General features: G+C 33.6%; 1 protein-coding gene across 4 annotated transcripts; it reads left to right on the forward strand.

Moving 5' to 3' along the window:
• The first annotated feature begins 640 nt into the window (after positions 1–640).
• On the forward strand, positions 641–22,491 carry LOC135586532 (protein SEMI-ROLLED LEAF 2-like). Of its 4 annotated transcripts, XM_065109807.1 has the most exons (20): positions 641–896; positions 1,353–1,495; positions 2,984–3,058; positions 3,967–4,082; positions 4,400–4,514; positions 4,641–4,769; positions 7,844–7,891; positions 10,338–10,540; positions 10,629–10,825; positions 11,008–11,300; positions 11,429–11,578; positions 11,657–12,082; positions 12,195–12,344; positions 15,916–15,988; positions 17,308–17,435; positions 19,637–19,837; positions 19,938–20,072; positions 20,142–20,264; positions 21,394–21,621; positions 22,076–22,491. In XM_065109807.1, the coding sequence occupies exons 2-20, from the start codon at positions 1,361–1,363 to the stop codon at positions 22,235–22,237; spliced, it is 3,087 nt and encodes a 1,028-aa protein (XP_064965879.1). In that variant the 5' UTR covers positions 641–896; positions 1,353–1,360; the 3' UTR covers positions 22,238–22,491. The 4 variants fall into 4 exon arrangements, 3 of the variants coding, with proteins under 3 accessions (XP_064965879.1, XP_064965880.1, XP_064965881.1); XR_010487150.1 differs by lacking the exon at positions 22,076–22,491 and having other exon boundaries at positions 758–896; positions 20,185–20,264; positions 21,394–21,535; XM_065109808.1 differs by lacking the exon at positions 641–896 and having other exon boundaries at positions 1,414–1,455; positions 22,076–22,412.
• The last annotated feature ends 639 nt before the right edge of the window (positions 22,492–23,130 follow it).

Consider the following 23,130-nt stretch of genomic DNA (forward strand, 5'->3'; position numbering starts at 1 on the left):
ATCGACCTAACCCAGACCAAAACATCTTGATTGGACTAAATCAACTTATGATTTATGACTTGAAATAAATTGTTCAAATACATAATTAAAATTTTAATTAAAAAAAGCACCGCTCGATAATAATTAAAAAAAGTCGAATATTAGTGGTTTTTTTGATAAATTATCTAAAAATAAAACTATTATCAAAACTAATTAACAATATCAAAATTTATAAATAATAATAATATTTTATAAAATTTATACATCATAAAAATATTCTAATATAAATATATCCAAATATAAACAAAATCAAATATACTCATCCTTTAAGTTTATCTATATTATTATTAATAAAATTATATTATATAGAGATGGGGAGTGTGCTATATTCATCCATCCTTACTTCCTCATCCTCTTTTATTTCCCATCCTCACCTATGGATCTCCATAGGTACATCAAGTCATGAATAATAATAATAATAATAATAATAATAATAATAATAATAATAATAATAATAATAATAATAATAATAATAATAATAATAATTCGTGTGGAGAAGTCGGGCCCACGGAAGGCGGCCGGACAGGTTGGGTTGCCACTGCAGGAGCGTTGGTTGCGGACGGAGTCCCCGGCTTTATCTCATTGTTGTCTTTATTATTACTGGGTGCAAGCGTTCTTCGCGAGAAGAGGAGAGACCGAGACGAGAAGGAATGCGACGATAGAACGAGACCGAGATAAAGAGGGAAGGCGAGAGAGGATTCGTCTTTTTCGTCTTTCGAGCAATCGGAAGAGGAAACGGAGATCCGGCGCCTTACTGATCAGATCCTTGCCAGGGTTTCCGCTATCTCCCTCCGTCTTTCCCCTCTCAACCCGGTCAATACTCTGTTGATTACCCCTGATCTCTCTCACCTTTCTGGGTATAGTTCCGATATGCTCCTCCTCCGTAGGAAATTATGAAATTTTTGCTTATATAGAATGATCCTTCTAGACCGCGAAGAAAAAAAGGAAAAAAACTGAATCCGCTTGCTGTTTGCAATTTTCTTGCTTATACAGGATAGTTCTTTTAGATCGAGTAAACAAATTCCATATTTGCTTGCTGCATTGTCGTTATCCTTTTTTTTTTATTGGCTCCACTGGGATCTCCTGGTTACCGACGAGAAATGCATCCATTGGTCATTTAATGATGATCTTTCTTCATTTTCGTTGTGTTGGTCAAAATCTGGATTTGACTTGTAGGTAAGTAATGTGGTTGAACAATACCGTCGAGTTGAAAAATCAGAACTTATGATTTGAGATGGATAGAAAGTATGAGCTTAACAGAAGAACGAACTTGACATTTATCTATCTTTAAAAGAATGCTCTCTTGCTTATAGGACACAAGATGGGGGTTATGTCAAGGAAGGTTGTGCCTGCATGTGGGGCGCTGTGCTTTCTCTGCCCTTCATTGAGAGAAAGATCTAGGCAACCAGTAAAGCGGTACAAGAAGCTGTTATCTGACATTTTTCCTCGTGCTCAGGTTATATTTGTAGTATTTGCATTTTTTTTTTTAATTTGGAATTTTGAAATCTGATCCTGGGAAGTATCACTCTTGGATATTTTTTTGTTTAATAGTTGAGTTATGTTTTTGATCCTGGAAAGCTGGTACCGCTGCTGCAACATATTTGTCCGTTTTGATATTTACTGTTCTATGAAACATTGACATTACCTACTTTCTCAAGTGTTTCTAGAATACATTATGCAGCAGAAGAAAGAGTTCTGTATTAGTCCAATGAAATTTCAAGGGAAAAGCAACCACGTGCAATTATCATATTATAATTAAGCTTAAATTAAGCAAGCCCTCCTCTCCCTCCGTATTGTTTCAACCTTTCTTCTCTCATATCTCCTTCTCCCCAATTTTCCCTAGACCGCCTCCCTGTTCTCTGTTTCTCTCCTCTTTCCTCATTCTCTTCTTTTAACCACTGATTGAAATGGCAAGGTCTTGATTTGGAAATCATCCAACAGACACTAGATACCTGATGTCTCAGGATAAATCAAATTCTGTCTCAGTTGATCTCGATCAACTCAGCTACTATGATCTGGATTGGCTAAGTTTGAATATTACAGACTAACCACATCATACTTTCTGTGTAGTAGTAGTAGTAATAAAAATAAAAATAAAATGCCCTCTCAGTATCGGACTACATGGTCCAATTCCGGTCTTTGTCTGACCGCTAAATGTTGATATGCACCCTACCGGCCAATGTTTGGAACCTTGTTTTTAGGAGTGTCTGATGCTTCAGTGCTTTCTCCATATATTTAAGAATTAATATCGCATATACATTAGTTACTGGGGTTTTTTGTGACATTTTGTATAAATAAAAACTCTCTCAGATTTAAATTGCTACCTGTTCTTTTCTTTGGTTTCTAGAATTAAATAGGTTGTATTTTGTTCATGGGGGCATGATGATGTTTCAGAAATATTCTAATATATCATGTTCTTTCTTTTCATTCTTCTTCCTCTTTGACTTTTAATAACTGTAATAGGCAATTAAACTGCTTGTTTCAAGGTGTCCGCCTAGTCCATATAAAATCCACATCTTAAAATCACTTTATGTCTTCACAAGACACCTGTTTCTAGTCATGTACCTTTTCAATTAATCATCTGATGGATACAATAAAGCATGTTAAGTTGACTGACAGACGTGCTCAACAGATATCTCATGTAGTGACAGAAGTGGACTTCTTTTCACGTTAGTTGACTACTCTTGTGTGATCTTTCACCTTTATATGTATATATTCTACATATGCCATGATATTATGCTTGTGTCATATAAAAAAAGTATCATAATGCAATATCTGAAAGCTTTACAAAAATAATTTTCAGATACAATTTTGACCGAGGAATTATATACATGAAAATTTAATTACATCAAACCTTTCTTTCTTTATTTTTTCTGCTAAATTATTCTAGAGAGGATTTAAGCAAATGCATCCAGAAACCCTAAGAACATATACTGGCTTGCAGGATGAAGAACCAAATGATCGAAAAATTGGCAAGTTATGTGAATATGCTTCGAGAAATCCACTTCGCATTCCGAAGGTACATCTTCTTTGTTTTTTGTTATGAATTTGTTACTCGATCCTTTTCATACATGTGTTAATATATCAGGAAGTATAATTTTTTATTTTTCTAGTGGTATGAGAAACTCATTTAGTGGAATTTAAGTTTCTCTGTTTTGTGTTTTCTTCCTCCTGGCTTATGTTTTTCTTCCCTATTATGCATCTGATCTTTTGTTTAACACTCAATCATTTAATTCTTATGATCTTCTAAGTTCTAACTTTAACTATAAATTATTTTGGTTTTGCTTCCTGCATATAGAGAGAACCTAAAATCAGATTAGAGCTATTAACAGCCAGTGCACCACCCCGATTTGCATATGAAGTTATGAAAAAAACTCTGAAATCGGTCAACTATTTCGTTGAAGTTCATAGTGCATGATTGTGTTCTATTCAGTTCTGATGTTTATCAGTGTATGGACCAATAAATAACAATGAGTGATAATCCAAAGTCTGGTACTTCCAGAGTTTCAATGGAATGGACAGAAGAAAAAAGTGTATCAATTTCTTTAAGCAGCATATTTAAGTTAGGCTTCACGGTCAAAAGAGTTCTAAGAGATGCAAAGTCATTCATGTTGGTGTTCACAGACAGTCATGCTCATTTTTCATGGTATAAAACAATAAATAACTAGTGCAATTAATGGAACTTAAGACTGGTTTCACTTTTCAGATTCTTACAGGAGGTTTTATTTTCTTATAGTTTTTATGATCACGTGCATGATCCTCCTATAATGGATCTGGCTGAATGAGGCAATACAGTTATATCTGAGCTGCTTGTGATTTTAATTCCTTATTCCATCTGTTGCTGTCTGTAGTTATTTGGTGGAATTTGTTGTATGATTCATGTTTATTCTAGTTACCCTGTTTACTTATTCATGACTTTCTTGACAGATAACAACTTATTTGGAGCAGAGATGTTACAAGGAGATGAGAAACGAACGCTTTGGCTCTGTTAAAGTTGTGATGTGTATTTACCGTAAATTATTGATTGCTTGTAGGGAGCAAATGTGAGATTTACTTACTAGTACTATTTACTACCTCTCTTCTATTTGCTATTTATCTTAAGCCAATCTATAGAAAGGGAAGCTCCAAAAGTTCTTGTGATATTTCCCATTGGTTGCATTGCCAGCCAATGGAAACTAGTAACACCCAGCACAGGGATGGGCACACGAAAAGTGCTGTGCTTTATAATTATGGGTTTGCCTAGACACATTTTAGTGTCTGCAATAGTGAAATTCTTACTTTGACAAACTAAATGACATTAATAATTAGCTTGAAGTACATATGGAAAATATTTTGACAAGCTAAAGGCGATGTTTTGTAGGCCACTGTTTGCAAGTAGCTTACTGAGCATCATACACACTCTTTTTGATCAAACAAGACATGATGAAATGCAAATTATAGGATGCTATACACTTTTTGACTTTGTTAATAGCCAGGTAACTTATTTTCTTTGGTGACAGGAATCACATTTTCATTTTCTTTAGTTATGTTTATGTATTCTTTTAATCTACATTTACCTATTTTTAAAAGAACTGAGATCATGATGTTGCCTTCACTTATAGGTGGATGGTACATACCAGTTCAATTTAGAAAGCATGGTTCCACGATTGTGCAGTCTAGCTCAAGAAGTGGGAGAGGATGAAAATGCAGGCTCTTTACGTGCAGCAGGCTTGCAAGCTTTATCTTCTTTGGTATATGTCTGATTATCTTTGCTTTAGTAATTTATATATGCCTTAAACTGATAACGTGCTGAATTCTTGATTTCATCAAATTTTTGCAATGTAATTTTTCAATTACCTTCCTTAAGGTGTTATTTGGTTTGTTGCCTAAATTGGAAGGGAATTAGAATTGGAATGACTAAATCTTTGGTATGTTTGGTTCATGCACTTATAAGATTGAAACTGGAATGTTTATATCCTTTTGTATATTTGGTTTATAAAAAATTGGACAGAATCGAGATTAAATTTGGTCATAATAACTTATAAAATTTATTTTCTTGCTCACTTATCGATTATACTTTTATATTGTTTTATTACAACAACAACAACAACAAAACCGTAAGTTCCAACTATCTGGAGTCGGCTACATAGATCTTTTCCCGTTATTGAGATATGAAAAAAATCATACATTTAGTTAAGCTTAGAATATTAAAATATTTATTTATAGTTTCTATTAAAATTTTTTTAGATCTTTCTCTATCTCTCCTCATACCACTAACATTAATCATTTAACATATTCAAGCTTTTATATTTTTCTATTATATGTTAATCTTTATTTTATTTTATAATATTTTATTTTTTTATATTATCCTCATTTCAGTAACATTAATCTTTATTTATACATTTATATTGTCTATTATATGTTATTCTGCTTTGGCATTTTTTTAATGATTTTTTCTTTTCTATTTTTTATTTAATATTAGTTTACATCGCTATTATGTTGTACTCTTATTCTCTTTTATTTGTTCTTTACTATAATTTGACATGCTATCTTTTATATTATTAAGTACTTATATTATTTTATTATCTTTATATTATATTTGTATATATTATCATTTACTATTTATATTTTTTATACTTATATTGCTGAATATTTTATTAGTTAATTTTTTATGTTCTATATTTATAATTTCTATATATAACTGATAATATAATAGTTATAAAACCTAAACTAGATCCAATGGTGGGACCAGAACAATCAGTATTTGGACCCTCAATCAGTTCGATTCACTAATAAAACCATTTGAGCCATAAAAAGAATGAAATATATTCAAATCTTTAATTCTTATCAAAGGTATGACATTTAGATTTTTTTAATAAGGATCATCCTTTTTTCACTATATTATAAAAATATTTTTATAAAACTATCCATATGTTTTATTTTAAAAAAATAACATATATATTTTGATTAAATCTATGGTCCAACAAGTTGATAATGGTCCAATGATTTGAGATTTGACTAGGTCAATGTCCTATCCATAACTATGGTTGATATTATATTATTTTATATATTTATTATATTATACTTTTCTAGTTCTTAGGTTTTATTGCATCTATATATTTTTATTAAATATTTTTGTGATTATACTATTTCAGTTTTATATTAGTTTAAGCATATAATATTGTATGTTAGAAGTAGGGTAAAATAATAATGTCTTTGAGAATCATAATCAATCACTAAGGGGCATTGGGAATCAGATGGTTTTCAGGGGTAATCAGATTTTTCACTAATCTGGAACGAGAATGGGATTACCCTTGTCCAAACATCAACAATAAGATACAAGGACTCCCATTCTCATTGCTCATCCACTTACCATGTTACCAAATTGTACCTTATATCAAAATATCAAGTAATTTAGTTTTAAGCTGAACCTTGAAGTGTCGGCTGTGAACTATGTAATTTTCTTCCACACCTTAAAAGAAGGAATGAGAAAGGAATCCATCCTTTTTGGAAAAGGCATGCAATTGAAGAAAGTGAATAGTTGATAACAATGTCACATTATATGCTGATTCTAGGGAAATACAGTAGGATGTACTCAACAAGAATCATGGAGTGCGTTGACGTATAACTTTGTAACATAAGGTTGATATTATTATATGAATTAAAACATGCTACATACAGTGCATACCCATGATATACTGATACATTACTACTAGACTGTATCATGGACAAGGGAATTCTGATACAAAACTTATGGAAAGTGGAATAAAGCTCTTTTTTTGCATCTGACCATTTTGATAAATGAAATGGTCTGAAAACTGTTTTCTGTTTCCTTCTTTCTTTTGCATCTTTTTAAGGTTTTGAACCTGTCGAAGGGTTTGAAGCAGTAGCCTATGCCCGTTTGCTCTTTCTCAAACAGCAGTGGTGATGGTGAAAGGATAATTAAGACTTGAGAAGATAGCAGCAAGAATGGTTGGCTGCCCCTGCTAGCTCACTTGTGTTGGCATGTGCTGGTCCTCCAACTGGAATGACATTGGCACACAAAATTTAAATCAAATATCACACTGACAATAATGTAGTATATGTATTTGGACCCAGTCACCTAACTGTCGGATAGGTGGTATTTAAGGACTATTAGACAAGCAATTCCAACTTCACAAACAGGAAGCCTAGCTGATATGGCAGATGGCTAATCATCGAAGGATAAACGTCACCTTCAACATCTGTTCATGAGTTCAGGTGGTACTAGTGAAGGTGAATGAAATTAGTTAGGAGAAACCACATCACACTGGAAAAAACAATAGATGGATTTATTGTGTTATGTGAATTCAGCTTGGCTAATCATGGATTGGGATGAGACATGCTGATGGCAAACATATCAGACATGGCAACAGAGGCATCTTACATATGTAGAGATGTATCTGTAAAAGAGGAGGCCTAGAAAGCCCATATTGGTTAGAGGATGATGTATAGTGGTCATGTAGCTAGAAAAATTCAAAGATGATGGCAAAGATCATCATCATGGAATATCTGACCATACCTGATAAGAACATAGGTGATACCAAAATGGTATCAGGTTCTGAGTCAGATCAAGAGGACCGGAAGCTTGGTTTTAACTTGTAGAAAAGATCAGGTGCATTATGCTAGAATTCACCATCATGAATATAGATAGAATGTTTATGAAATGGGTAAAAGAAAGATGGGGAGCATTTTGTGTTCACATATTAATCTCTGTTTCTTTTATCAGCTCTTTTTTATTTTGTTGACTAATTTTGAGGTTTGATGTCTGAGTACTTATGTTCCTTCACTTTGTTTTCACATGTAGATTTGGTTTATGGGCGAATTTTCTCATATCTCTTCAGAGTTTGACAGTGTAAGCATATTTTATACATTTTTCTATTTTCGTTTAAACTGTTTATCATTACATCCTATAGACTTAAACCTTGCATATCTTGCAGACCATTTAACCATAGGTTAAATGAAAAATAATGATATAAAAAAAATATGTTCAAGTGCCACTTAGCTGTATATAATATCTGCATTCTGAGGTATTTGACCTTAAATTTCAGTCATTGGTGGTCTCAAACAAAGCCCATGAAATACTCAAGTTGCCTACACAAGTGGGAAGATATTTGTTCATAGACTCATTGTAAACAAATGAAGCCATAGTCTGTCATAAACTGTAGTAAATACAATAGCATGATTCTTGAACATGCCTGTCAAATGATTAATTACATAAAATTTGTACATACTACATGCTTTTATAACTTCTTAGATCCATCTTAAACAGTACAAGCAAAATGTCATGGTTTAACCTGCCATGTCTTCTCTATGGGCAACTCCTCCAAATTTAACCTTGAGTCATTAATATCTAAGATTTACCATGATGTTACTTATAACTAGTGTATAATGCAAAGCACAAATCAGGTCTGGACTACTATGTGTAAGACAAGAATATGAGAAGTCATCACTAGCTATTCGCTTATGGTAGGTAATTCACTTTGATATTGGATGATGCATCTTTTTTGAAAATTATTGCCACTTACTTTTCATGTTGTGCCTTGTTTTAATGTAGGAATGTCATGCATGTAGAAAACTTGTATTAATTGAACAATTCTTGAGGGAAAGCATCCACATATGAAATGTTTTCATGTCTTAACCATTTGTGTAAATTGCAAAGTTTCAATTAGTAGTCATCAAGAGGAGTCCACAAGTTTCTGATCTGTACCATAGTGACAGATTAGCTAAAATCAGAAGCTCCACTTCCAGTTTATTTTTCAAATATATCGATCTTATGGGTTCTTGCAGAAAATAGCCCACTAGGAAGCTTCGATTTTGTAAGACAACATTTGTCAGGCTATAGTTAGATTACACTTTGGCTCAGTTCACAGTCATAGTTATTGTAATTAACAAGAAAATGATGAAAAGGAGGTTCATGCGCCTATGGTTGATCAATTTCAGTCTGGTTGCCAAGGTTTAGGTGTAAATTTGTGCAACTAAAACATTATCAAAGTTGTGGATTTTTTTGAAGGAAAACAAAAAAAAGAGAAGGATGTAGTATCTCCAGATTGCAATTCAATTTATTTGGAAATTGAAAAACATTCTATCTTGGGAAATTATTGTAAGAAGTATGGAGCTCTTAATTTCTCTCAATCTGCCCAAAAATTCAAAAAACTGACAAATGGATTGTAGTTTGAAAGAAAGTAACTGAAAGGACTTGAGGGAAGGGAATATATATACCATCCAGACTCCAGTGTCTAGGGGCCACCTTATGGCTATTAGTGTCACAACACAATCTCATGCATCAGTCACAAGTCAAGGATATTATTTTTGAGTTTTATTGTTGCTCTCAGACCAGTTTTTTTAGATTCTATATCAAAGGAGAAGCTAAAATAGACCCTTTACACAAGCCTTCAAGAGTTCCCAAATAATAAAATTTCCAAAAATTTGGAATATCAATAACTATCTTAAGTTTCTTACAGATTTAAAAAAATTCTTAATTAAGTATACCAAAAGTAGGACCAATAGACACAGTTTTGCTTAAATTTGACTCAGAATCCAACTAAGAAAACCATATATAAATTTTAAGAAAATATAAAAATTAGTTAATCTACTGTTGATTTAATATTTCTTCGAAGAGGGCATCAAGGTTATGATTGTTCCTAGATATGTTCTGAACTGATCCTTAAGATATTCATTCTCTTAATCACTTAGTTTGATTTCCTTAGGTAAAAGTAAACTCCAAAGACCTATAGTTTTCAAAAGATTTTTCCTTTATTATTAGTTAGATATCTATGTTCTGAATTTGTGACTATTCTGTTTCCTAATGAAGGTATCAAAAATTTAGAAATATGATGGTAGTGTACAATATGAAAAAAAAAAATCAGGATTATAGAAATGTAATTGAGGCTCTTCTACTAGAATTTTAAAGTTCTAAATATATATCCGTATGGCAATTATAATGAATAAATTGAACAAAACATGGGATTCAGAGATGATTTTAAACTCACATTTGCTGAGAATAAGATGCATTTTGTGTCAAAACAAGCTCAACTAAGTTTGTTTGTAGAAACTGTCAGTAATGGCTAAAGCCTAACTGATAGGTTTTAATCTTTGTTTGAAAATGTCATGGATCCGGACTTGAACTTAACTAATGAGTTTATTTCGTTGACAAATTTGAATCACTAAATACTTGAAAGTAGTCAACACTCAAGTCATCAAGTTCTTCTGCAAGTCACCTAATTGGCTATATATAATATGTACTAGAAAATGACAAAACCTCATTTTGTTATTTGAAAATTTTGCCTTTGTTGCTATAGATTGTTTCTGCTGTCTTGGAGAACTATGGGGTCCCCAAAAGGAAATCAGAGGATGGCCAACAAAGTGAACAGGTCACACAGAGCCGGTGGGTAGAGGAAGTCCTTAAGACTGAGGGTCATGTAACTCCTTCTCCCTTTGTAATAACAAGGGTTCCTTCCTGGAAAAGCATAGTAAATGATAGAGGGGAACTTAATTTGACTACGTAAGAGTTTGAGTCATAATCTCTATTCATTTCATCATTTATATGCTTTCTGTTTATCTGATTACTTATACCTATATACACTTAACAGGGATGAAACAAAAAACCCCAACTTTTGGTCCAGAGTTTGTGTGCATAACATGGCAAAGCTAGCCAAGGAAGCCACTACTGTACGACGTGTTTTGGAGTCTTTATTTCGATATTTTGACAACAATAGTTCATGGTCTGTGGAAAATAGTCTTGCTCGGTATGTCTTATTGGATATGCAGTTATTGATGGAAAAGGCTGGTAAGATTTTTCTGCTTTTTGTTTCTATATGTTTTTGTTTGTATTGTTCTTTGAGATAAAAAAGATAGTCCAGTATATGAGGCTTCCACCATTGTAGAGACTAAGAAACGTCAATATATTTTCTTCCATAGGTATATTTTTCAGTCTTCTATAAATGGGTTAATTTGATTCTCACTTTACAGGTCAAAACACACATCTGTTAATATCAATATTGGTCAAGCATCTTGAGCACAAGGCTGTCCTAAAACAGCCTGACATTCAATTAAATATAGTTGAAGTTACTGCTAGTCTCGCTGAGCAGTCAAAAGCTCAGGCATCAGTAGCAATTATAGGTGCAATAACTGACCTGGTGAAACATTTGCGAAAATCCATGCACTGTGCACTTGGTAGTGAAAATTTGGGTGACGACATTGTCAAATGGAACAATAATTTTCAAACAGCTGTAGATGAGTGCATCATTCAGTTATCTAAAAAGGTATGTTGCATGTATGAGTTGTCAGATGTTATGAATAAGAATCTATTATAGCAAGATTTTGTGTGAATTTTCCTATACTACATAAAGTCCATATGACCATACATATGTTTTTTTCGGTTGTTGAATAGATTGGAGATGCTGGGCCTGTTCTTGATATGATGTCTGTCATGCTGGAAAATATATCGACCAATGTATCAATGGCTAGGTCAACTATCTCTGCTGTGTATCGTACAGCTCAGATAATTGCATCGATACCAAATTTGACATATCAGAATAAGGTCTGTCAACCATTTGTATTGCTTGTCTTATTTAGTCAGCTGACATCTTAAATTAAATTCTATGGTCATACACTGCAGGCTTTTCCTGAATCTCTATTTCATCAACTGCTCTTAGCAATGGTTCACCCTGATCATGAAACACGTGTGGGTGCTCACCGTATATTCTCTGTTGTTCTTGTTCCATCTTCTGTATGTCCTCAGCCTTGCTCAGTGACTCCAGAATCACCCAAGAACTCTGATCTTCAGAGAACACTCTCAAGAACAGTTTCTGTGTTTTCATCTTCAGCTGCTCTGTTTGAGAAACTCAGACGGGAAAAGGGCTCTTTGACAGAGAAACCATACCAACAAAATGTTAACATAGTTCCATGTAGTTATGATGGACGAGAGAATAGCAGTAATGAGGCACAACTTTATAAGCTTCAGTCATCTCGAAGCCGCGCTCGTAGCATAAAAGTCACTCCACCTGTGACTGCAGACAATGTTACAATGAACAAGTCAAACAAGGTTGATGTCTTAACTGAATCAATTATTATCTAGTCTGCTATTCCATCTTGCTTTAATTAGCTCTTGGAAGGTTAGCATACTGACAACAAATTGGTTTTCTTCATGCTTATAGGATTCAGTTCTTTTACGATTGAACAACCGTCAAATAACGCTTCTGCTTTCATCCATTTGGGCTCAGGCCCTGTCCCCTGAAAATATGCCAGATAACTATGAAGCAATTGCTCATTCTTATAGTTTGACACTGTTGTTCTCTCGAGCAAAGGTAATAAAGACCATAAAAGTGCTACATTATCTGCAACTAGTGGTAGATCCCATATAATTTTTCCTTTTTTTCTTTGATATGAACTCATGTTCTGAGATAGATTCTATGCATTTGAGGATCCCCTTTACAATGATGTGGGAAAATAGTAGTAACGAATTACATTTTCTAAGATTTAGTTGTACCACTAGTTGTTATCTTCCTGTTGGAACTTAATGCCTGACTGGGAAGATAAATGTAGTTTTTTCCTTGCAACTTCTCTACATATAGATGTCCTCCAATATATAAACTGATTTTGGTTAATATTATCATATTTTAGCACTTGATTAACCATCAATACTTTATAGAAAGAACCTTAGCATTTTCTCGCATGTTAGCTGTTCTTTTGTCTAAGAGATTCATACTACTTGATTACTTAGTATATCAACGACAAATTCTGTTGTTAGTCAACACAAAAGAAGTCTTACAGGCATCACCATTGGCTTTTGTGCAGATTTTTCTTTTTTTTATTCCCCAAATAGTGGTCACCAATTATTATTCTTCTGAATGGTGAACTCATTGCATTATCCAGTACTTGTAACTTGTAAGAAGGTAATAGAAAAATATAGTAGCAATTTTAGGCAATGTCTCTGCCACACATGATTTTTGTTCCCATATTTTGTTTATCTATTTTGTCTAGGTTGTAGAATTTTTTCCTAATTATCTAAGGTCAAAGCACATGAAGGTTGCACAAAATAGAGCTGAAGGAATTTAGGAATGAACCTTTTGTCCATTTACTCTTGACTCTATTTATCTTTATATTGGAGAGGAGGGAATAATAGATGGTTTACTATTAATAGGATAATAAAATGCCATGTCATTATGTTTACTATTGTGAATTTAGGCATTATGTTTCACAATTTTTCTAAGAAGAAAAAACTGCAATTTTTTTGTTTGAAGTTTTCTGGTAGCTTAAAATTCCTGCCATATTACTCTAAGCATGCAAGTTATTAGAGGCCTAATATCATTAAGGGCTACTTAAATGTTTTTAATTTAGCAGATAAGGTCTCCCATTGGTATTTACTTAGATTCCCAAAATCCCCTTGTTTTATGTATATTAGCCTGTCATAAAAGTCTAGTTTTGCAGCTTATTGTAAGGCATTTTTACATCTGAAGTAATTTTTTATCTCTCTACCATGGACATTCTTATGGATTTTTGCCTGTGTAACTTACCAGATTCTCATAATTGTAAAAATACCTTGGCAAAGCTGTGAATTATTCACTAAATTTTAAAAAAACATATATTTACCCCTCTTATCAACGTATACTGTCTAGCCACCAGTGCAAGGACCATTTGAAAGCAAAAAAACTAAAATGCCTCCATTTAGAGCTTTTATTTATGAGTAGAACCTACTCGTTTCTTTCTCTATATCTGACAATCTCTCCCTCCCCCTTCCTTGAGCTTTCTTCATCCCATGAGTTTTCTCCCTTGATCCCCCTCTTTCACCCCTGCATCCCCTTTCTCTTTAGCTTTGTCTTATCTCTAAACTCTCTCCTTGAGCTCTTTGAAGAAATGATCACATGCAGGTACAAACCTTCTCAAAAAGTAGTTGGTAACAGAGTGATACTAGCCCAGGATCTAAAACCATAATGGAAAAAGAAATCAAGGTGAAACTAAAATCTTTTATAGAACTTCTCAAAAGACAAGACTCTGAACTCCAATCTAAACTTCGCTACTCTGAATTTGGATCACTTGGACCTAGATACTAAATATTTGAGTAATTTACATACCTAGACACCATACCTATTTATACGGCTTTGTTGTTGTTGTTGTTGTTGTATACCATAGCTATTTATGTGGCTTTGTTGTTGTTATATATCCTACCTATTTATAGGATTAGAATTACAACTTAAACCAAGGGACCCAAGTTCGGAGTAGTCAAGTCCAGAGTTGGAGTTCAGATCTTGTATGTATTTTGAGAAGTACTATAAAAGTTTTTTATTTCTACTTTGGTTTTTTCTTCTTTTATGGTAGTTTTTTATTTTCACCTTGGCTTTTTTTCTTTTATGATTTTAGATCTTGAACTAGCAGTAATTTGTCATTACTATTTGAGAAAGGTTGCACTTTTATGCGATCCTCCCTTTCTTCACATGCTTCTCTCTCTCCCTTTTGCTCTTTTTCCCACTTTTCTACTTGTAATGTCAATCCCAATTGCTTCTGAAATAGTGGTCAAACAATTAATCACACTCGTGCAGTTTGATTATTTTGGGGTTAGGGTTGGTTACTAAACCAGGGTTTTAACGATGGCTCTTGATGTGATTGGATAATGGGGCATGACGAGAGAGTCAATTATTAGGCTTTCCACATTTACACGGGTGTACAAGCAACTCACGATTTTGCAAAGGCTAAGTGGATAAATTGAAAATTTGGGACCAGTAAATATTATTAACTTTTATGTCCTTATCTTTTTGGAAAAACATGTTTCTCTGATGTATCAGAAGTTCATGATGAGCAGAGAAAGCATTCTTTTTTTTAAGAGTAGATGAAAGAGAAGAGAGACAAAGGGAAAGATAATAATTGTGAATGAAAATAAAAAAAAAGTACTTTAGATTCAATCTGGCTTAAGTAACTCATTGGTATGAAGATCTTGCACCTCTGCATGTTTCATTCATTATCCTTCATAATGTGCGTCAAAGAACTGTTCACTCATTATCATAGTTATAATCTTTTTACCTTTCAATAGACCTCCAAGTATTATCAAAATGGAAAACTTGCCATTAATCAAAATATTTTAATCATTTCATCTGTTCTTTACATACTTGCTTTGACACTGCATGTTGTTTGTCAGCAATTGTGTTTGTTCTACCTTTTCTTGTAAGATGCAGTTCTATGGTAGAGTATTATCTTGTTCTCTGTTATTTAGCCACCATGCAAAGTGCAAAAAAATGTTTCTTTGGGTTGGACATCTAAGTTATGGACTATTCATTATTGCTGTAGTTTGTTATGAGTTGACAAAGTACCCAGTTTTGCAAATATGATTAAACTTCTTCTGTGCCTCTTGCAGAAAATGACTTATACAAGTACATTCTTTCACAACTTTTGTTTCTTGAGCTCTCCATTTCAACCGTTAGAATGCCTTCCATCAATATTTAGAAACCTCTACAAAGTTCAATTAGTAAATGGCATAGTTTTGTATTATTGAACTATATAAAGAACTGTGATATCTCAAAAACATTTGTGAAAACTAAATGATTCAGAAAAAGTTAGACAAATAAATAATAAATATAACTAAAATTTCTATCAAATAGTCATTTGATGGCCTTTTGCTTCCATATGAACATATATATTTAAAGCAGAGGAAGCTATTTGTTTTTGACCTTTTGTTTTCACTTTTCTCTAGAAGTTTCAGCCAAGTTTTTAGGTTCTCTTTTTCTTTTATGAATTGTGGAGTTTATTAGATACCAGCTAAAAAAATGATGTTGTCTCTTGATGGTTAAATAGGTTTACAATTTAGCTTCAAACAACTCAACTGTGATGTAAATGGATTCTTTTTGTGTAACTATCCTCAGTTTGTTTCTGTTTCAACTTTTACAGACCTCAATCCATGAATGTCTTTGTCAGAGTTTTCAGCTTACCTTCTCTCTAAGAAGCATTTCACTTGGAGGGGGTAAGATTTTTTATTCTGCAGTTATGTGCAATGAGTTATTGAATCGAATTGAATGTAATCCATCTTTGGACCACATGAAGTGTCATGTAGAAAACATTGTTTAATCCAAGTTCTCTTAATTCTTAAAATAGTGTGTACAATTTGTCTTGTCAGATTATGTTTTAGGCTCTAACATATGCCTGAAACCTGTAGTCTGTTTCTTGTCTTCAATGATGAAGTATTAGTAATATTTCTAACTCACAAAGTGGAGTACAATTTTAATTTGAAATGTCCATCAACTAAAATCAAATTAGGTTTGCAGTACCATACTTTTTTCTGCATTGATATATACTATGGAATGTATGTAACATAAAGTGTCATGCTTTCCCTTTGAATTTTTAAGGAGATCACAAATTTTGACTTTTTTGTTCAAATTTCTAGAAATTCCTTCATGCTTTTTTATGCTAGTCTAATTAAAAAGGATCAACAAAAGAATGTTTTGACATATTAATAAGTTATACCCTCAACCAAGGCATGAAGAGGGGTTTACAGAGAAGGCTCACAATTGCGAGCCCTTATTTCCAAACTTTTAAAGTATATTTTTTTATTACACCAGATTGGACCATTCGAAATTGGGTGGACAGTGTACCAGTTCATGCTGGACTGCTAAATACTGGTTTGTAGTTGGTACACAATGGTCCGGGTGAAACGAAGTTCCCTGCTAAGATCATTAACCAAAGCTAGTTTGATTTGCTTTTTTTGAACTTCCTACCTAAATTGGCCGATTAGTCTTCACCTAAACTATTAAGTGGTTATTTCATGTCCATCCAATCCAAGTAATTCCTGTGGTAGAAACATAATTAATCTCCAGGCTTTTTCTGTTTGGATGGCTTTTTGATGGGTGCTCAGATTATTTTTTAAATTATTGTTCTTCAGTTTATAACTAAGACTTGATTGCTCCACTTTTAATTGGCCTTTGATTGTTTTCTACCGTATCGAGAAGATGCATGTTTGATTGTAATTATGATCCACGACCATCTGAAAACAATTGCCCTTTGGCTCACTTGAAATAGAAATTTGGTAATGTTAAGTTGTTAAGGACGTTTATATGCCAACTATACTTCATTTTAAATAATGGTTGTCCTTTGAGTAGCAATATATTTCTTGTGCATGGAGTATGAGACATGAGAGAATCTGTCAGATATAGTATTTTGGTCACTCGATCAATTTAGAATTGTAGATAATTTAGATTAGGTATGTTAGTTTTTCATTCTGTAGTCTTTCTTAATGGTGTTATGTTAACAAACCCAGTTGTTGACTTTTTGCCTAACTCTTTGTAGGTTCTCTTCCACCATCACGTCGTCGTTCCCTATATACTCTCACAACAGCTATGTTTATTTTTTCTTCAAAAGCATTCAATATAGGGCCTCTTATTCCAATTGTTAAGTCATCTCTTAATGAGAGAACGGTATGCATATTAGCATCTTACTTCTATTATACCTTTCTTACCTTCCTCATATGTACTAAAAGCATACTTATTGGCATGAATAGCTTCTAGATATTTCAAAAGAATTGCAAAAACTTGGAGACCCTTTAAACAAGCATCTTAACTGTAGTCATTTGTAAAGAATTTTGCAATTTATCTTCAGTTTTGTTACACTTTGATTACTATTATGCCATTATCTTTCCATGTATGGGTTATGTGAGATTATCGGAATACTTGCAACCTTTGACCTCCTTCTGCTTTAGCCTGTATGAACAAATATTTTTAGTTAATGCATAGTTATCAGAACTTGGCTAGACATTGACCTGGTCAAGTCTTGGGTGATGTAGGTAAAGAAGCAGTGAATTTCTTTTGGTAATAGAGGAACCAGAAAGAGAGGATTAGAACCACTTTGATTACAAATATTTTTAACTGAAAAACAATAGGAAAACAAAGGGATAACCAAGGTTGACCATTTCGGGTATTGGACTTGTCTTAGAGATTTGTCAGGCCGATACATACTGGTCTATACCGGTGTACCAACACATGATATATTGATATGTATTGATGTTTCAAAGAGGAAGAAAAAAGGAGAAGAGGAAGGGATGGTGGAGGAGGAAGAAAGAGGGAAGAAGAGGAAGAGGAGAAGAGACAAACCTGAGATGTGGTCGTGTGCAGTGAGGTCACAGCAAACGGAGGTCATCGGTAGTCACTTGCGTGAGAAGCATCAATCGCAGCATTGATCGTATGGCAGTGTGCATCATCAATTGCGGCAAGCGAAGGTCATGACGGTAAGACGTTGTAGGCTCACAAACATCGATCACATGAGAAGCGGAGACGGTGCGGAAGTGGGATTTAGGGTTTTCCACTTCTCCTTTATGCAGCAAATCAGACCGTGGTTGGTCCACGTATCGGTTAGCGTTCGGACTGGTACATATCGTCCATTTCATAACGGTCCGAGTGAAACAACGATCATTGAGGATAACTACAAGACTCACTCTAGCTCAAGAAACGAACTTTCAGGAAGAAGATCTCGCATCTCCTCATGTCTGCATGTGGATGATAGAATCATTTCATTGGAAATATAAATGTGCTCTCACACCACTGACACACATGGTGGGAAGAACTCAATTCATTGATTCATTTATGGTTGATGCATTACAATGTTCTAGCCCCTTTTTTATTGGATCAACTACAAGAATAAAAAGGAAATTATAGGAATAAAAAAATTATAATAACAACAACAAAGTTGTAAGTCTTAATTATTTGTTGTCGGCTACATAGATCTTTTGCTGCCATTGAGATATGTAAAAGACCAAAAATAAGAAAAATTACTATCATATCAAATCAAATATATTATATGTTCCTTCATTTGAAGAAGATAATATTCTTGACTTGATTTGAAGGATAATATTTCTTTTCTTGGTAATATTATTGATTGATAATTCATTTTTTATAGAAATGAATCTTTGAGATCTTTAGTCAATAACAAACTTAATTTCTTTCACTCTTTTCTGCATTATTTTTTCTTCTTCGTCTTGAGATGTCTTGTGACAACTTATGACATATGTAAAATATCTCTAAGCTAATAAAATTTATTCTGATAATATATAAATTAAATTGCTCCTACATCATTGGGCCATTGGATAATTGATTGAATCAATGAGTCAATTGATCGAACTGTAGGCTTAATAAAATTATAAGAATAATTATATGTTATGTTAAAAATATAAAATATATGGGTAATGTTATAAAAATAATTTTAATATAATGAAAAGGGGATGAAAGGGGAGTGACAGACACGTTAAGGGGCTTAAGAGAATAGATATTATTTTCTTTCATCCTTATAATGAAAAAAAATAAAATGCCCTTCAATAATATATTTGATAATAAATACATAACGGGGGATATTCTAGTTTTTTCAATGTTCAGAAAATTTAATTAGTGAACTGAACTAATCGAGGCTTTGGTTCTTGGTTTTTCTGGTCTGACCGGCCTGTGTGGTCCTTGTTTTACAACTATGAACTAATTATTTTTAGAGTTGTAAAGTTGACAGCACATTATCTTGTTTTTTTAAATTTCTCAGACATATATCTAGTGTACATCTCATGTGTTACTTGCCATGAAAATAAGTTCACCTTTTGGTACAAACCTATTAATCATCACAAACGGTTGTCCTTGTCCAGGTTGATCCATTTCTCCGGTTGGTTGAAGACGGTAAACTTCAAGCTGTGAACACTGCATCCAACAATTTCTCAATAGCTTATGGGTCACAAGAGGATGATAACAATGCCTTAGAATCTCTTCAAGCTGTAGAACTGACAGAAAGCCAGTCCAAAGAATCCATTGTTTCTCTGATCATGAATAGTTTAAGCGATTTATCAGATGTAATCCTTAAAAAAAATCTTAGTTTCATGGTTAAATCTCATATATTGAGGACTTCTTATTCAATTTTCAGTTTCTTATTACTTTTGCACATTCCTGCAGTCAGAAATATCTACTATAAAAACACAACTGCTGAGTGACTTCTTGCCAGACGACGTAGGTCCACTTAGGCCTCAGTTTGTGGAAACATCTGGACAGATTTTGCCATTTGAGTCTCAAAAGGAGAACACCCTAGAGGTGATGATTTTGTAGTTTAACTGGTCTTTAAAAGTTTTCTCATTTAAACAACTGAATTTTATTTTACAGGTTACATCTCGAAATCTGATTGATTTTGATAACTTTCCTGAAGGATTTGAAACAGTAACAGACCATTCACAATTGGCTAATGGCACATTCGATCTTCTCAGCGTCGATCAGCTTTTAGAAACAGTATGGTTTCCATTTATATACTTTTTATACTCTTTTACACTGCACAAGAATATTGAAAATGAGTAATCTTTCTATGGAAAATTCTATGTAAAATTTAAACACTAGTAGTCACCTCTCTTTCAGTTTCTTTACTACATTGATCACCTTACATGTTGCTCACTGGGTTTTTTTTATACTTAATCATGAGACTTTACCACTTGAAAAATCACAAGAAACTTGGAAGGATGTGATATTACTTATGTGAGGAAAATATTATTGAGAAATTGAGAATTATAAAGCTTGAACTCCTGAGGCATGTTTGCATAATAGAACTTGACCTTACATGTTAAAACTGGTATATGAATCAGCTTCTGACTCATCCTCTGTAAAACATTAATCATAAGATTTTATGGTTGAGTTGAATCAGATGACACTGCCCTTGTGGTTCATCATATCTGTATGGAGCATGTTCAAAAGTCATTTGCCAATAATATTGCAGAAAATTTTAGCTCTAAAGGTAACTATTGAAATGGCATTCGCAAAAAAAATAAATTCTTTATGCATCAATTTGTATCTCAAATTCTCAACAACTCAGATTGACAATATTGTCTTCTGGATGCAATAAGTGATTCATTTGTGCATTTATGCCATATGCATTAAAAATGTGTTGTGGTTTATAATCATGTTTAGAATTCATTTTAAGCACATGAGTCTGAGTCTACCCTTTTGATGAGCTTATTTGTGCACCACAGACAAACTTTTATAGAATTGTTGTGGTGGATTCTTAAGGCCTCTCAGAACTTGTTCCCTGCCACGGACTAGGATCATTCTGATGGCTGAGAAAAGCCCAGTAAATTTGATATTGTCATTGACTCTTCTGAAGTAACATTTCTAACTGAACACCATGTCGTGGGACATTTTCTGGTATGATCTGTAGTGGTATCTCACTCTTTTCCACTTTTGTACTGCAGCTATTGCCCATTGGTTCTCACTTTTCATACCTCTTACTTACCCTGTAATTAAAATATTTTGCGCTTTCCATCTCGCATTGTCAACAATGCTAGAGGAAGGAGCAAATGTTTGTATTGAAAAATACTGAATGCAAGTAATATGGTTTTGTTTCTTTCTTATGTAAAAATTTCTGTTTCAGGTCTTGGAGACAGCATGGCCCGTTGGAAGATTTTCTGCGTCATCCACCTCTGATGTGCCATTCAAAGAGATGGCTGGTCACTGTGAGGCTCTTACAATGGGAAAGCAACAAAAAATGTCTGTCTTCACAAGTGCTCAACAAAATCATGATATCTTATTTGGTGGTCCCTTAGAAGAACTATATGAAGAGAAAAAGTCATCATTCTCCAATACTAACCAATCCGAAAAGGTATCACCGCAGATCTCTGGGAAAATCATGATGTTAAATGATTTATCTTATTATGCCCTTCTTCATCTTTATTTTATAGCATGGTGATGCCATGCAACATACACTTTCTGGTCGGCTATGAGATGCTATTTCTGCAACTCTAAAGTTTCTATATTTAAATTGGAATTTTGTTTTAAAACCTTCGAAACTTGCTTCGTTTCTTTAGGATTTTTAAACTTGTGCCTCTTGTTTTGAGACAAGTAACTATTCTGCTGTTTCACTAAAATAATACCTGTTCATGGATATCTTGGATAATTTTGCAGATTTGTTTAGCTTAATGTATAATTTCAACCCTATTCACTTTTTCTATGGATTTGTTGTTCACACATGTTTTTATAGCTCTTATTTTGTTAGTTGAGAAATTAAATGCATATACTTCAGCCTGTCAAGTTAAAAGATTAGCATGTGGGTGCAGAGTGGTAATCCTTTCCTTGACGAGAAATTGTGTGCGGACCTGCAAAGACAGTTTTGTGGCAACAATATGATATTAAATGCTGAGTTCCATCATCAGCCTCAGTGCCTCAGGCTCCCAGCCTCAAGCCCATATGACAACTTCCTGAAGGCCGCAGGCTGTTAGAGGATGGCCAGAAAACTCGACCCCTTGATAGATGTTGCTAGTGTAAATTTTCTTAATGATTTCAAGCTTAAAACTTCCTCGTTCAGGATGATGGTTCCCACACTTCATGTTGTGTAGAGTTCTATCTTGTAATGGTGGTCATGGAGATGTGAAATTCCATTCATTCTTTCTTGTACCTTATTCTGTCGGGAAATCCAAAGAAAAGAAAAGAAAAGAAAAGAAAGTTTTCCCTTTTCTTTTCTTTTGGTTTGTTATGAAGCCTGAGGGGGCAGCTCAATTTGTTGAATCCATATTTGTTGCATGGGACACTTGTGAACATTCTTCATGTTGGATTGTAGTGGAGCTTATTAGTAAATTTTGGCTTCTGGACTACAAGCAATTCTCTTGCTTGATCTTTTCTATTGCAAGGAACTTTTTACCTCCACCTTCATATACTTCTCTCCTGGATGCTTGCTGTTCACTCAATTTCCTAAAGAACAATGCATTTGTGGAAGGGCTGAAAACTTGCATCTTGGTAACTGCACAAACACTACATCCATGCATTATTATTCGTTGTAATTTTTTTACTTTTAGATTGATTGTAAGGACACTGGATAGATCTTCAAAAATGTTCTTTTTGCGTGTGATCCATCCAAACCCATGAATTCAAATATCGGTCATGTATCGATTGGTGTGATATCAGGTCAGTATTAGACCATATAGCATGGTGCCGATCAATATTATGTTGTACTTAATTTTTTTTGGGCATAATGTCAGGTATACTGATACTGTATCAGTTTGGTGACTGAGATTTAAATCCTTTTTTTCTGAATCAATGTTACATGTTGTTCTCTTTCATTTTTGATGGTTGAGCCTTGTGCTTTTGATAAGTAGATTATTCATGTTTTTTATTG

Source organism: Musa acuminata, chromosome BXJ2-5 (genome assembly GCF_036884655.1).
Source record: "Musa acuminata AAA Group cultivar baxijiao chromosome BXJ2-5, Cavendish_Baxijiao_AAA, whole genome shotgun sequence".
Lineage (NCBI taxonomy): Eukaryota > Viridiplantae > Streptophyta > Magnoliopsida > Zingiberales > Musaceae > Musa > Musa acuminata.

What these genes read in the sequence shown, in the direction of transcription:
- LOC135586532 (XM_065109807.1), top strand. Translation starts at nt 1,361, where the DNA reads ATGGGGGTTATGTCAAGGAAGGTTGTGCCTGCATGTGGGGCGCTGTGC. An exon ending in ATTGCTTGTAGGGAGCAAAT is followed by an intron (nt 4,083 to 4,399) that starts GTGAGATTTACT and finishes GATGTTTTGTAG; the next exon opens with GCCACTGTTTGCAAGTAGCT. An exon ending in AAAAGGAGAACACCCTAGAG is followed by an intron (nt 20,073 to 20,141) that starts GTGATGATTTTG and finishes TTTATTTTACAG; the next exon opens with GTTACATCTCGAAATCTGAT.